Source organism: Mytilus californianus, unplaced genomic scaffold, assembly GCF_021869535.1.
Source record: "Mytilus californianus isolate M0D057914Y unplaced genomic scaffold, xbMytCali1.0.p SCAF_8, whole genome shotgun sequence".
In the NCBI taxonomy this organism is placed as follows: domain Eukaryota; kingdom Metazoa; phylum Mollusca; class Bivalvia; order Mytilida; family Mytilidae; genus Mytilus; species Mytilus californianus.
In genome coordinates, this window is record NW_026262734.1 from 27,105,688 (window position 1) to 27,122,219 (window position 16,532).

Consider the following 16,532-nt stretch of genomic DNA (forward strand, 5'->3'; position numbering starts at 1 on the left):
TTATGATTAAAAGCTAGTATCTAGAAGGAAATTTTGTTAAAATTTTGTTTGATTTTTTCCGTATTTTACTTATAAATGGACTTTGTTTTTCTTCCAGTTAACATTACATACAGTTTGCAGTTTAAGTTTTTAAAACATTTATTAGATTCATAAACTATCCTGGATTTTTACCAAACTTGGACAGAAGCTACTTACAATCAAAAGATAGTATAGAGAGGAATATTTTTATTTATTTTTTTCCTCATTTTTGTTGAGCCTGCGATTAACAGCAAAAGTAGGCGAGACACTGGGTTCCGCGGAACCCTTACGAATTTTTTAATCATTTAGTACAAAACACAAATTATGCTTTGCACATCCTAAAGGTATAAAAGACAGCAAAGTTATAAATGTATGTATAATTAGTATACGATTTAGTTTAATTCCTAAGTGCTTGTTTTATTTAGATTGATAGTACATGTATTCATCATGTTCATGGAAGAGTTAGAATTTCTGTATGAATATATATGTTTTTTTCATTTACATAACTACATGTACTGGTATACATCATGTTTTTGAAAATTATAAGCTACATTTATAGTGTTAAAATTGCTTTTTGCTCTTAAAGAATGTACATTGTATTTTGAATTGCACTAGATAAAACAAAGGTAACTCAATAAATAGCTTTTATGTCACTAGATTCTCTTGCATAATAATGTACATTTAAAAATTTAAAGACACAGATAATTGGGTTTTCTCAGAGGTGTTATAATATAATTGTTATAGCCTTTCAAATCTTGTTATCTTTGTTTTATATTTTTGTAGTTTTGAAAGCTGTAGAAAGATTAAACATGTGAACTCCAGAGGTTAAACAATTTCACAATTGAATAATTCTCAATCTTATAACACCTGTATTGAAAGGAACTGGTATTGTATTTAAAAAAATTATCTGATCAGAAAACCAGCAGGTAGACAATACAAAGGAAACTGTCTGAATTTCACAGCCAATTCAAAAATGTCATGATAAAAATATGCTTGAGCAGGGAAGGTATTTGACAATGAGCTCAAAAAATTTACAGTGAAACTCTAACTGTTATTGCAAGATCAAGAATCTTCAGCATCAATTTGAGCAATTAAATAATTCTCTTTAATTTCCACTGAACACAGCTACACATTTTCTTGTAGGTTGCAGCTAAAAGAAGTATATGATAACTAGTATAAATAAAAAATTATAAATTTTTTAGCTCATCTGGCATTATTGTCCATGTGAGCTATTGTCTTCTACAGCAAAAGTGACCAGCAGTACAAGATCAACAAAAATGCAAATATGACGGAAAACATTAATTGGCTCCATACAAGAGTTACTCCCCTTTATTATTTTTTTTTAAACTTTTGATGTTTTTGGATATTATCTTGATAAAGACTGCAAACTATAAAATTGTTAAACATGCATTTAATGTTATAGACTAGTTCTTTTAAAAAAATGCCTCACATATATATGAAGTATTTGGTATTTCTATGTTGAATACTGTGTATTCATTATTATTTTAGGGGTATCACATTTTTTGAATTTCGTGGATCAAGGTCAACCAGGAAATCAAATGTTCAACAAAATATAAATTTCCTATCCAAATATAATATGCCAAATTTTTAAAAAAATTGAGACAAGTTTCTAGGAAATTCATTTTTTCCTCAATTCACGAAAATTTAGTACCAATAAAAGTAAATGAATCAACAGTTCTTTAATCTGCATAAATATGCTACATGTACATGTATGTTCTAAAGACAATTATTTTACCAATCATTTACTTTATTGATGATTTTTATTATCAGACTACACATGGCATTTGTTATTATTATTTTTACTATAAGTTGTTATTGATTGTTGATCATTCCTTTGTATATTATTGGACAGGGTACATTTTGTATATGATTTATTAGAAATCCATTTGAATTAGTTAGATAATATTAGGAAATCCATACTTATATGGTCAAAATTCTCAACTCATTATGTAAGAATCTCAATTAAGGTCATTTAGTGTTAATGCTAGCTGTGTTCAATAGTGGTTAGACAGCTGACCAGGATGACCAGTGTGACATGAGGAAAAATTGGTAGCACAGTACTATTAGCTAAAATAATGTTTCTATTATATAATTATCTAAAAATTCATGTGCTTATGTATTAGTTATCCCATGAGGACTCGATGTGTCAGTGTAAGATCACCCAGGAGGCTGGAGGGTGATCTTACACTAACACACCAAGTCCGAATGGGATAACTTTTTTACATCCCAGCTATTCTAGATTATATAAAAAAAATTTACGCTTTATAACATCTAGTTTAGAATGCCACACAATCATTAGAATATACTTTATATATTACTATATAGTATATACCCTTTATGAGCCCCGAAGACAATGTTTAAATATGTTAAATTAACAAAGAGTTTATATCCAGTCATCCTGGTGTAGGGGTATGAATCGTGGGTCTATATGCTAAAGGTCTTGAGTAGATTCCCAGCATAGACACTGGATATTTCTACATAAATTTATTGTGAATTTGTCATTTCCGCCAAAATGTTACAGAACAAAGGAAAGCATGCAGAACAAAGAAACTCAAGCTAGGGTGATCGGGCTCAGACCCTGGTAGAATAAAGGAGCTGGAATGTAATTCTTGATAAACTGTCAGACACTCATGTAGTTTACCTATTTTTTTTAACAAAAAAATTTAAACATTTTACCTGAGTCACACAAAGGTTCTTGAGAAATAAAATAATGAAACATTAACAAATATAAGTGATAATTCATAAGTATATAATTTCTATATAAGGTTATATAACGGTATTGGGAGAAAAGGGCCTTTGTTCAAATTAAAGTGCTTAATTTATATTTTCAGAAATCATTGTAAATAATTGACTTCTGAAAAATTGATTTCAAGGAAACAGCCCAAGATCATTACTAGCTTGACAAAATTAATGCTGATTGTTCAGGAATGTTACATGTTAAATTGTTTATGAACAATCTTTTTTTTAAGAATCATTTTGATTATGAATCTGATGATTGTGATTATGTTGCTTTGGCTTTTATTTTATTCTTGTTAAATAATATAAGACTTACCTGTGATGTTATGATTTAATATTGTCTTATTTTGTTGTATTCTTTGTTTATAAATTTTGTGAAAACTTTCTTTGTTTTTCGTTTTTGTTTGTTTGTTAGTTTTCATATCAGGTCATTGTTACTAAGAATACCATTCATGTTGAATTAAAAAGAAATACTTAATAGAATCTTTATTTATTTGCAAAATGTAATGTAAAATTATGTTCTTTTTTTTTGTCCACACCTTACTTGCTGTGGTGAATTCTTTGTGGTGTCTATCTCTTCATCTCTCTGAAACATACTTATACTCAGAGACCATTTGCCCAAAAGCTTCTTACTTCATTTGTACTTGGTATGAATATTTGTCATCTTATTCTCTTTACCTTAGTGTATTGTCATTTGGATTTGACATTTTTTGTTGGAGTTATGGGACTTTGATCCTTTTTTTTTATATATATTTTTGTAACACAGTCACACTCTGTGAGCATAACTGTTCTGTGACCTTTTGACATAAAGCTTTTATATTTAGTAAGATTATTTGTCATCATGTGAAGTAAACAATACTACACCAACCTTTTTTGTTGTGGCTAAGGGACTTTGACATTTTTATATGCCTGTCAAACACCTGATGTATTATGGTATACCTCTATTCATCTGTCCAAACGTCATACAAAAGCAGAAGTGTTTGGATTAAAATTTAATGAAATTTTTATGGAAGAGAGCTTCCTTTAGATTTTGAGTTTGTGGTGGCTGGTCAAAGTACAAAAACAACTTATAGTATGGTGATGTTGGGCGGGTGGGCAGTTGGGGAAAGGTGGGTACCTAATTTGTGTAAACAACTTCTACAATTTTCAACCCAGATCCCTGAAACTTCACAGGAAGATTGCACATATGTTGAAGACGGCACCTGCTATTATGGAATTGTTTAATTTCCCCAAACTTGGTAAATGTAACGTAGTCATTTTTCAGCAAACCTGTGAAAGAGGAGCGATTGGGGCATAAAAAAATTAAAATTCTGGATGAGGATAAGACTAGAAGTTGCAAGGAACCAATATCAATCATTTTGATCTGCTACCAATTGAATACTGGCCCAGGATTTTCAAATTTATTTTCCATGAATTTCTATGATAATCTAATAACTTTTGTCAGGTTCAGTAAATACATACTTGTAAAGACACCAGTTTTGAATTTTTATTGTTAACTGCTCAATTGGATTAACCACCTCATCATTATTTTTAAATTTTAAATAATTGTCAAATCCATAGACAGTGTGGTTTTTAACAATCAGTCCCCCACCCTCCCCTGAAAACAAAGTTATTTAAGATTTAGATTCAGATTGAAGTTTGACCATTAAAATTCAGCCTTGTGACCCCATATAACCTGCCTTAAGAACATCCTGGCTAAAAGCCTGTTGATGCATGGCAGTAGGGTCTACACTCTACAAATATGAACCTAGATCATCCAAGAATTATTCTTTCCTATTTTAGGATCATTTACTAGAGAAAATTTTGAAGAAGAAATGAAATTGTCTCATTTAATTATATACCTATGGTCAACTTGGATTACATTTGGGACTTATATTTCAAATTATGAAAAAATCAACTTTTGAAAACAATTTGATTAGTAGCTATTTTGGATGGTGATTGGGGATGACTGATCACTTGGGCCTACTTCGATTCGCCCAACTCGGGTTAAATTTTTAGGTTTGATTGCGCATGCGTCAAGAGCGTGTATCAATCGAATCAAAAACTCTGGTGGAGAGTTACTGGAGGTCCATTGTTTACCTTAACAACATGGATGAATTTACGATACTAAACCATATTTTTAGTGATGATGAACAAACGATGGTAATTCAGTATATAATTGACTTTAACCAAATCTTAATACAATTATTGACAACCTCGTTGCCCAGGGACCCTGTCCCACGTATACAAAACTTTGCAGAGGAGACTGTAACAAAGGGTGTCCTCATAAGAGCAGAACAGTGAACTGATTTTGACAATAACAGTTAACAGCTAAAAAAATATTCACAATAGCCGATAACAATGAATAAAAAACACCCAGAACACAAGAACAGTAAACGTCACCTTGCCCCCCTCTGAAAAGTATAACGGAGGTACACATGTGTATATTTTAGCCAATATTTACAATTGATGGACATTGATGTAATACAATAGATATATATTGTGGTGTTTTAATGTGACTATTGTAATTGAACACTTAAAACTTCTATTTTGTCACATAAAATGGCTAAAATCCGTCTAAATCGTAAAAATTATATTTTTGAAAAGCACTCACGTCTCTTTCGTCGCCATCTTGCCGTTTAACTCGACTCGATTAAACCTGGTCAGGGGCAGGATTGATATCGAGTTAACTCGAGGGTTGTAAAATGATAATACTCGGGTACTTCGATTGCAACTCGAGTAACTCAGGTTACCCGAGTTGGACGAATCAAAGTAGGCCTTGAATAACAAGATAATTTTATCTCAAGTCCAGTTTTGACTGGACCAGTGATTTCAGAGGAGAAAATGAAAATATGAAAATTTATGAATGGATTGATTGATTGTTAGTTATTGTTTCAACACCACTTTCAGTACTCTTTTGCTTTATCATTGGCAATCCTAGTCAATTAAGATCAGAGTTAAACTAACCTTGCCACAAGCAGGGTTTCAACTCACAATGTCAGACCACTCGACCAAAGAGGATCCTCTATGAATGGAAGACAAAAGAAAGACAGCTAATGGTTCCAAGTAATTATAACATTTTAAAAAGAACTAAAAAAATCATTTGTGCAAATTATATTTATTGGTAAGTTTTGAATCACTTTAATTTAATGCCCACTGAGACTTAATATAACTGAGCAAATATAGCATAATAATAGGAACACAAGAACTCACTATGCTAAACAAATGTTTTATACCTGAAAAAACACAATTCAAATAAATCTATATTTGTATCACTTGTCATGGACTTTTTTCATAACTATCTAAAGAACTTAATACAAAAATATCAATTTAGGTAAATATCACTTATAATGGTAGCTAAATTTAATTAAGAAACTCCATCTAAACTGACCATTGCAAATTTCCAATTTCCTTCAAAAATGTCACAACCATGAAATTACTAGTTAAAACAAGCCTGTTGTTTAGTTTTTCTATGCATTGTTTTATGGAAAGCATGTGCAGTTGCATTTTACACAGAAATAAAATATAGGTTTTGGAATTCCTTGGCCAATCATCATTACTGAATCTTATGAATATTCAATGTAAAGTCATTATAATTTAGTAAAAAAAAACTGTTTATGATTTTTTTAAGTTCCTATTTGAATGTAGTTTTTTTCGGTATTAAAATTGAAGAAAAGTTATTACAAGGAACTTTTTCCCCAGATTGGATATGGGTGGATTTCAACAAGACATTAAATCTCATTAAAAACTTTGGAAAAATCAACATGTCAAAGGAACACCACTTTTATTGCTGTACTTATTCTTCTCATTTACTTAGAGGTCTTCAAAAATTAACTACAACAGTTCACACATTAAACTATAATTAAAGGTGGATTTTGATTTCAATGGAGTGAAGAAATGATTTATGTTTTGTTTATTTTTTATATTTCCTGGATTCTAGCATGTCACTTAAGAAAGTGCTTAACAGAAAATTTGCTGTAAAATACAAATCAGGGAAGTTGTGACTTCACAGCCACATACAAAAACAGCATTATTGATACAAATGCACTTAATCTACATAGTTTTCGTAAATGAAACATAAAGAATTATTAAACCCTCTCATTGTGGAAAAGTGTAAAACAAAATGTATTGATCAATTAATTCCACAGATAAGAAGGACTTTCACAATATAACTGACTCAAATAATATATATTTTACATATTAAAAATCATAAGTTTTTGCACCATCTGAAAATCTGAAAAATACATGGATTTTGATAATGAAATGAAGGAGAAATAACTTTGAACTTCAATTCTCCAAAAAGTGATAAACTTGCTTAAGATTCAATATACCTAAAGTTGATGTACATATAAGTTTTAGAGGACTATAAAATCATTATAATATTTTTTTTAGGAATATTAAAAATCAACAATGCACATATTGTTTATTTTCAAATCATGAAAAAATGCAGTAAATAAAAAAAGTACTTCATTTTTAACATGAAAATATTCAAATTAAACTCTACATCTGTTTATTACATGCTCTAAGGGTGGTCTCAAGAATATCCAAGGTTCTCTGACAGACAATATTCATGAAAAATGTTAAGACTAGAATTGATTGTAAGTTGTACCAAAATGTTCATGACTTACAAGTAGTTTTCTGGTCAGATTTATTGTGTCAAGAACCACTCATTAAAATACAATATATTGGTGTCTATTGATAATTTTTATTCTAAGGACATTAAAACATGAAAAAAAAGAATCACTATCCAAATAAGGAATAATTAACTTGGCATAAATTGTGTATTCTTATTTCATGGAACCCTATATGAAAATAACACAATGTGTAATGTAATGTTTAGAATATTTCATATTTTATGGCAAGAATAGACTGACCCAAAATCCATAAATCCTTTACTTGATTAAGATTTTGCAACTTGACAGAAAATAGTGTGATTATAAAAAAAGCTTTAAAAATAAATTAAGTACAACCTTATATAAGGATGAAATATTCAATTCATGGTACAGATTCTTGGTTGGTATAGTATAAGTACTTTAAATATAGTAAATTTGATAACAAAATCTGATACAGAGAATATATCATTTCATTGGACATTTTATTCTTGGAATGAATTTGTTACCTCCCTTGTATTTGACAAATTACTAACTAAAAATTGTTCTACTAAAACCATTCATGGTAATCTAACAAATTAAAATTCCCAAAAATTGAGAATAACAACTATTAGTCATTATTTCAAAACTTATTCTTCATAATAATTTAAGACATCAACAATCTCCTTCTGCTAAAACAAAATATTCTTTCAAATTCCTTTGAAAAGGAAACAAAAAGTTGGTTAATAAAACTTAACTGGAACATCCTTTATGATAACTGAATAGCTGAGATCATTACGGAATAAATTATTACATAGAACAACATAGAAAGATATGTAAACACCATACTGGTAATAATCAATATATTAAAACATAAATAAACTTAATCATTATAAACAGCGGTATTTAAATTTACATTCATAATTTTTCTACATAGTCATATCTTTATAAAAGAACCTATTACATTTACTAAGGAAACAAAGTATAAAATACCCTAAATTAAATCACAGATTTGATTTTTGAGTTGGTTACAAAGTTACTCTTTCTTGGTTTGATTGGTCTTCCTGATCTCCGTAACTAGAGTTTCCAGGTCGTTGTGGAGTTTTCTATTTAAGACAGCACCAGCACAGAACATACCACCAAACATAGCACCAGTGAAACCACAGGTTGATATATCCTGACCTGTATAAAAACAATTCAGGTTTAAAGCATTATCCAACATGTTACAGTTTAATTATTTGAATGTGTAATTTAAAAATAGAAGTAACATTTGCTACTGTAAATTCAGAAATTATTGCATGCATTTATCATTGCGAGTTTTGAAAAATGGAAAAAAAATGCAAGATTGATTATTGCAGTTTCAGGAAAATCTGCATACAGGTATATGAATCAGTTATCAGAATGTGAGTTCTTATTATTGCGATACTCACCCAGTCACATTATTCACATTAATAAAATCCTTTGCAATAATTTCTGAATTTTCTCAGAAATTTGAACCCATCAGTAGCTATTAAAAATATAGAAACGACCTGGTCAAACTGCTTCTACATGCAATCTTGATACATGTTGCATGATTTTATTGGCTAACATGACTGCTGTTCTTGCAATAGGTTGTAAACAATGGTAACATTGATTTCATGGTTCAAAGAAGTAAACTTGACTTTATTGTACTTAATAAAAATTTACTTACAACAAATGAGATTGACATGTTTCGGTGCCTAGGGCACCATCATTAAGATAAAAACAATAGGAAGTAAACTTTGACAAAAATGTTGAAAAAATGTGAATCTCATTAAGATTAAAATGTTTAGTTGATATTATTCTGTCAGTCTGTTAATGACATACACATTTTATTCAGCATTTTTGTTAAAGTTTACTTCCATACCTACTTTCACTTTCTATGGTTTTTATCCTGATAACAGTGCCCTAGGCACAGAAACATGTCGATCTCATTAAATTACTGCAACAGTCCCTAAAGTGTTGTTGTTATAACTGCTTTCTCAAATAAAGCTATAAAAAAATCCTTAAGATAATGTGTAATTTAATGTGCATTATTAATTGCTAATCTTCCTCAATTGACTATAATCTGAGATTCAGCAATGCTATTTAATGCACCTGTTGTAATATATTATTTGCAATAACTATAATGGGAATTTTCATTATAAAAATTTTCATAAGGTCATTTATTTTTGCATTAATCAAAATAATTGACATTATTTACCATATTTAAAATGTTTCAGAGCCAATATCATAAAGACAAGTTGCTGAGAACAAATATGACATTCTCATTTTATAATGCCTCATAGAATGACCTATATTGATTTTAAGAAATTTTCATTTTTTTTTTAAATCCCAGATTCCAGAATTTTTTAATTTATAGTGTCAAGTTAATGCTGAACAAGCATTCTGTGAGTATTGCCTGGCAATACATAGTCCCCTACCGGTTAAAAATTCATTGTACTGGAACAAAATGCTAACTTGATCTATAACTTGTCATGGTGTAAACTATATAACAAATATCAAGTCAATATCTTCAAGCATGACGAAAAAAAGTGAGGAAAACTGATTGTTTGAGTGAATTTTCTAAGTCCAAGGACCATAACTCTGCACAAAATCATTAGACCGGAACAAAATTTGAACTTGATCAGTAACTTGTCATGATAAAACTATATACGAATCATCAAATCAATATCTTCAAGCATGACCAAAAAAAATGCAGAAAACTGATTATTTGAGTCAATTTTCTAAGTTCAAGGACCATTACTCTGCACAAAATCATCAGACCTGAACAAAATTCGAACTTGATCTGTAACTTGTCATGATTAAAAATACACCAAATTTCAAATCAACATCTTCAAGCACAAAGAAAATAAGTGGGGATAACTGATTTGCCGGACTGACGGATTGACAGACAGACAGACAGACGGAGTGCAAACCTAAAGTCCACCTCGACTTCGTCGGTAGGGGACTAAAAAGATTATATTTGACTGTAACAGCTCAAAATCTGATGAAGACAATAGGCTTATATTCTGTAAAGTTTCTGAATATAACAAATTCAAACGTTTTAAAAATTAATCTTGTATAAATAATTATTAGCTTTATACATTAATGACAAATCAAGTGGACATTGTTCACAGGGCTTTAATCTGACTTATGTGATGGATTCATTGACTGTCAAAAGGGTCATAGCAAAGGACTATCATTTACATTTTGGCTAATAAAAATACCCACTGTGAAAATAAAAAAATTATACACAAATTGTATTTACCAGTAAGAAACAAGCCTGGAATGTCTGTCTGTGCTCGTAGTTCTACAGATACTTCAGGTGAAAACCTCTGGAGTGTGTGGTCAAGTCCATACATCTCACCTTTATCAAAACCCAGGTAATACTTGTTACTCAAAGGTGAACCCACATCTGTATATGCTACCTATTAAATATACATCAAATCTTATATGTCAATGCCACTTTTAATTGAAAATTGTCCTTTGAGCGTTCAACATATATTTTATATAGTTTACATGATGAATAAAAAAGATTGTGTCATTGGCAATATTTTAAAATAAACATTAAGTATAACGGTAATGTTTTGTTTGTGTAATGATAAATGGACCATGTCAGTATGTGTTAATATTGTTAGTTGATCAGTATGATCTGGAGAAAATACATTTATGTTAATTTTCAAATTATCACTTAAATCAACTATAATGAAACATTTAAAACAAAAACTCAGAATTTCAAGTTTCCTATATACTTAAGGCAAAGTTAACATTTACTAAATTAATAAAATTTCAATGAAAAGCAAAAGGTAATTTATCTTTCTGGGAATGACATATGGAATTGTATAATGTATAGCTGTTCATGGTTGTACTAAGTTATTTACTTGAATTGTTAGTCTCACTTTTCAATAAAATTTATATAAAAATGTTATATTGTTATATAACAAGTTGCAAATGTCTCTTTCAGTTTAGAAAAAACAAAAACAAAAACAATAATAAAGCAATTAACTTTGGGATGCAACACAAAAAACATCAGGTAATTCTGAAAATCTGTTTCCTTTCTGTTTTAAGTAACATTCTGTATATCAGTCATGCAATTTATGAAAAATGTGATTCACCAGAAAAAAAGCTACACATTTTTTACTAACTTATTAGTATACATCATGTAATTGATAATAATTCTTCCCATACAGCCTGACCAAGAAAGAAAACCTACTTATATTTACAACAGAATTTACAGGATTATTGAGTTATCTCCCTTTTCAGACTTTTCATAGTGTATTATTTATGGGCAGTGTGTAACTATAGGTTAAAAGGAAGTAAATAAAGATGACTGGCGTCACCTAGATTTTACATCCAAGATAATAGGTAGAAGTAAATTTATTTTCTGCTGCCCTTGTAATTAGAAATCAAAATTGAAATAGTGAGAAATGAGTGTTGGCCATTGGTGTAGAAATAGCGAGAAATTTAGAGAAAACTCTCTGTGACGAGCAACATTTTCTGTGCCAAATTTAGCAAGGGGTGTTCTTCGTTTATACTATTTCGAAAATTCCAGAACCGTTGAGTACCCTTAAAAAATGCAATTTTTCTATCAAAAAAGCTGCGGCACCATATGTGTTTTGCAGTTTCAATTACACCCAAAGGTGTTGATAATTCAGAATTCGACATTTTTTTCTATGGATCTTTGATAGTGAAAACGCAGGACCAAAAAAGGCTACCATTGTCGCCTATGTAAATAATTACTTCCTTGTAACCTAAAGCGAAATAACGATTTCTGGCGCATCACTGTATTTTTCGAGATATTTTAGAAATTGGATCGGTAAATTAATAAGGTACTAAGTGATAAACTGTATCAGAAGAAAATTGCTGATCGCCAAGAAACTATAGTCTATATCAAATTTTTACTGTTTTTTATTCTTCTGCCTAAGGGGTAGGGTTCATTAACCTACTGTAAGAACGAGACTTCTGTCAATGACTCTGACTTTAATCATTTCTCCTCATCCTCGATAACACTGCATGTATTTATGCATATTTAAAAAAAGGGGGGCTTATTTTTGCTGACGTTAACGAAATTTTTATATTTTTAATGGCCAAAATGTGCCAAAATGCCCCTAAAATATTAAAATTAGGTAAAAAATCAAAGGCAATACATGTTTCTCCTTAGTATCGTCGAATTGAATATTCTGCACACGATTCATATAAAACACATAACAGCAATGATAAATTCTTAGTTTCAGCACTTTTATAGTCTATTTCATAAAATATTTTGACTCTTATGCAATGGTGTTCATATATTCGTGATAAAGACATATAAGTTGGACACAGTTATCAAATCATCAGCCTAAAGTCTTTAATAGGCCTAAATTGAACTTCATTAATCAAACACCTCGTTTTAAACATAGCCAAACAGTCAAAATAAGCTGGCCAATGGTCCCAAGTCTGTAAAAAGCAACGTTTTCTGCAAAGGGGGGTACCTGTAAAGAAAGTCATTTTTAAAGGTGAAAAATTGTACCTTTAATCAAAAAATTTGAACTTTAGCAGCAGGAGTATATAGTAATCGACTAATGTAAAGATTGTCCGATTTTATTTCAATATATGTCAGTATAGGTTAAAAGGAAGTAAATAAAGATGACTGGCGTCACCTAGATTTTACATCCAAGATAATAGGTAGAAGTAAATTTATTTTCTGCTGCCCTTGTAATTAGAAATCAAAATTGAAATAGTGAGAAATGAGTGTTGGCCATTGGTTTAGAAATAGCGAGAAATTTAGAGAAAACTCTCTGTGACGAGCAACATTTTCTGTGCCAAATTTAGCAAGGGGTGTTCTTCGTTTATACTATTTCGAAAATTCCGGAATCGTTGAGTACCCTTAAAAAATGCAATTTTTCTATCAAAAAAGCTGCGGCACCATATGTGTTTTGCAGTTTCAATTACACCCAAAGGTGTTGATAATTCAGAATTCGACATTTTTTTCTATGGATCTTTGATAGTGAAAAAGCAGGACCAAAAAAGGCTACCATTGTCGCCTATGTAAATAATTACTTCCTTGTAACCTAAAATAACAAGGAGGTAAAATCTGAAAATATTTTAAACCTTTTTCCAATAACAAACCTTATCTTCTAGCTGAGGAAACATCAGTAAAACTTGATTTAACATTTGTCTGCCGATTGCATTCTTCAGTCCTTCATATTCACCTCCTCTTTTCTTCACCTTCTCGTCTTCCCATCTATCAAACCATTTATAAGGACATATGGTGATGATCAACAGATTAGACTTGCCTATAATCAAAGAAATTTTTGTTCTTTGTTTGTTTGTTTGTTTTTAATTAATGGTATTGGCTATATCATGGCGGCCAATCATAAGTTTTATATTGGTGGAGAAAGTACCTTGAGAGAATCACAACCTTCTACAAGAAAACTGGAAATCATTGTCAATTCAGATGGCAATCAAATATACCTCGCCAAGAGCAGACGTGAACTCACAACCTCAGAGTTGACAGGGTAGTGATTACTGTAGATGAACTAATTAGACCATTTGCCACAGAGGCCCCAAGAACAGCATTGAAATAAAACTTTGATATCAGCTCTTTACTATTATTTAAAGATTTATGACTCATGGATATAGTTACGATACTGTTGTCAAGTCATATAAGATTGCATTGTTTGGAGTTAATATAGATTCACTCAAAGGGTCTTTGCAATGGAAATAAACACATTTATTCTTAAACAAGTTGTTGGCACGATACAGGTTATGTTCTTCTCATGTAATTTATGATGGCATGATTCTGAACCCCTAACGGGAGGGATTGTGGTTGATTTTCATATGATGAAGACATAATCTTTCGATCAGTTTAATTGAGGCCTGGAGCTGGTATGTCAGTAACTGCTAGTAGTCCTTTGTTAATTTATGATGATCATTGTCATTTTGCTTAGTTTCTTCTGGTACCTATTATAAAATCGGACTAGGACTTCTTTTAAACTGAGTTCTGTGCATATTGCTGTGTGTATGTTTATTCCACATTGGCTAAATGTACAGGGGAAGTTTTTTTTTTTTCATTTTTGCGCATGTCCCAAGTCAAGAACCTCTAGCCTTTGTTAGTCTTGTGTGGTTTTTTAAATTTTGGTTCATTTGTATGTTTCAGAGTTTAGTGTGGTGTCCAATTCGCTGAACTAGTATATATTATTGATAAGGGGCCAGCTGAAGGCTGCTTCCCGCTGCTTTGAAGACTTATTGGTGGCCTTGGGCTGTTTTCTGCTCTTTGGTCCAGTCGCTACCTCTTTGACACATTCCCTGTTTCCATTCTCTATTCTATCTACTCCATATCCTTTCTTTTCATATTTTAAATTTAGTAAGAATAGTTTGCTTCAGATCTCAAAAAGAGTAATAAACATTCTTTGGCTGAAGGGAAGGACACTAACATGAGCCACTTACCTGGGAATCTCTTGGACCATGAAGGATCTTTAGCTGAAGGAAATGACACAACCATGAGACACTTACCTGGGACTCTCTGACCATGAGACACTTACCTGGGAATCTCTTGGACCATGAAGGATCTTTAGCTGAAGGAAAGGACACGACCATGAGACACTTACCTGGGACTCTCTGACCATGAGCCACTTACCTGGGAATCTCTTGGACCATGAAGGATCTTTAGCTGAAGGAAAGGACACGACCATGAGACACTTACCTGGGACTCTCTGACCATGAGACACTTACCTGGGAATCTCTTGGACCATGAAGGATCTTTGGCTGAAGGGAAGGGCACAAACATAAGAGACACTTACCTGGGAATCTCTCTGACCATGAGGGGTCTGGCCGAAGGGAAAAACACCAACAAGAGAGACACTTACCTGGGAATCTCTCTGACCATGAGGGGTCTCTGGCTGAAGGGAAGGACACACACATAAGAGACACTTACCTGGGAATCTCTCGGACCATGAGGGATCTTTGGCTGAAGGGAAGGACACAAACAACAGAGGCACTTCTGCTTCAGCAGCCTCTTCCACTGATAAGTTTACATATTCTTTTGTGAGTTCTTCAACATCAGGTCTGCAAGGAAGAAACTAAGTATATACAGACAAACCACATGATGACAAAATCAGATAAATAACAATATTTGATGACAACAACATAAGGTCAAATCAAAATTATCTTCCAAATTTAGTGGGAAATAGAAGAAGTAATGTAAATTCAGAAATTATTGCATGCATTTATTATTGAGATTATGAAGAATGATCAAAAATGTGAGTTCAATAATTGTGATCTTTGGAAAGCTGCATAGATATACATATCAGATATCAGAATGTAAGTTCTTATTATTGCGTTAACTCAAGTAGTTGCATTTTTAGCATTAATGAAAACCTTGCAATAATTTCTGAGTTTACAGTATTTAAGATCACATTGAAATATTTGTTAATTAAAGAAAACTGACTGCAAGAATTAGGATTAATCAATCTGAAATTAAAGGTCTAGTAGATCAAACCATTGCAAGAAATTTTAGTATGGCTATTTTTTTTGTGAGACAAATTACAAAATCTAGTAAAAGTGTAAATATAAATTTCTGATATATCAAATATTCATTCTAATATTTATTGCTATACAATGACTTTCCTATTAATCAAACCATCATAATAGGGTAATAAAAGATGATATATAATTGGTTTACTGAAATATAATTTTTACTTACATGTATTTGTAAAAATTTGTATTTTTTTTAGCATGGCTTATGGCAGATTGAAATGGAAATTTTGCTAATTGGCAATGTATTTTTATGTTAATTACAAATGTCAAACACTGAAATTTTTTTTATTGATTTATTACCTGGTAAATGCCCAGATGTTTTGAGCTTTAAGTCCCAATTCCTTTGTAGTTCCCTCTAAACCAACAAACATTGAGATAAAGGAAAAACTTTCTCCTACTTTCTTTATCATTGGAAAAATACCTACAAGTTAAATAAAAACAATGTCATTTGGAATTTCCACTTTTAATATGTAATGCCACCATATGTTCAGAAGTTTTCCATAAAAATAAATGAAAGGTAATCTATTTAGAGTTATTTTATTCCTAAGTTAACGAGCGCCACTGATGAGTCTTATGTAGATGAAGTGGGTGTCTGGCGTACCAGATTATAAGCCTGGTATCTATGAGGAGTTTTTACTTCCTTGAATAGCCCATTCAGAGAATATGGTGATT

The 16,532-nt window shown here is 31.1% G+C and overlaps 1 protein-coding gene across 2 annotated transcripts in view; it reads right to left on the bottom strand.

Moving 5' to 3' along the window:
• Positions 1 to 5,853: 5,853 nt before the first annotated feature.
• Positions 5,854 to 16,532, bottom strand: part of LOC127711322 (all-trans-retinol 13,14-reductase-like) — a 46,311-nt gene continuing 35,632 nt past the window's right edge. For both annotated transcript variants that reach the window (XM_052217318.1, XM_052217320.1), the window contains exons 8-12: positions 16,161 to 16,281; positions 15,259 to 15,389; positions 13,452 to 13,618; positions 10,612 to 10,771; positions 5,854 to 8,525 (exon numbers count right to left, since the gene is read on the bottom strand). In XM_052217318.1, coding sequence (XP_052073278.1) covers positions 8,380 to 8,525; positions 10,612 to 10,771; positions 13,452 to 13,618; positions 15,259 to 15,389; positions 16,161 to 16,281 — 725 coding nt within the window. In that variant the 3' untranslated portion in view covers positions 5,854 to 8,379. The remainder of the gene's footprint in view (positions 8,526 to 10,611; positions 10,772 to 13,451; positions 13,619 to 15,258; positions 15,390 to 16,160; positions 16,282 to 16,532) is intronic.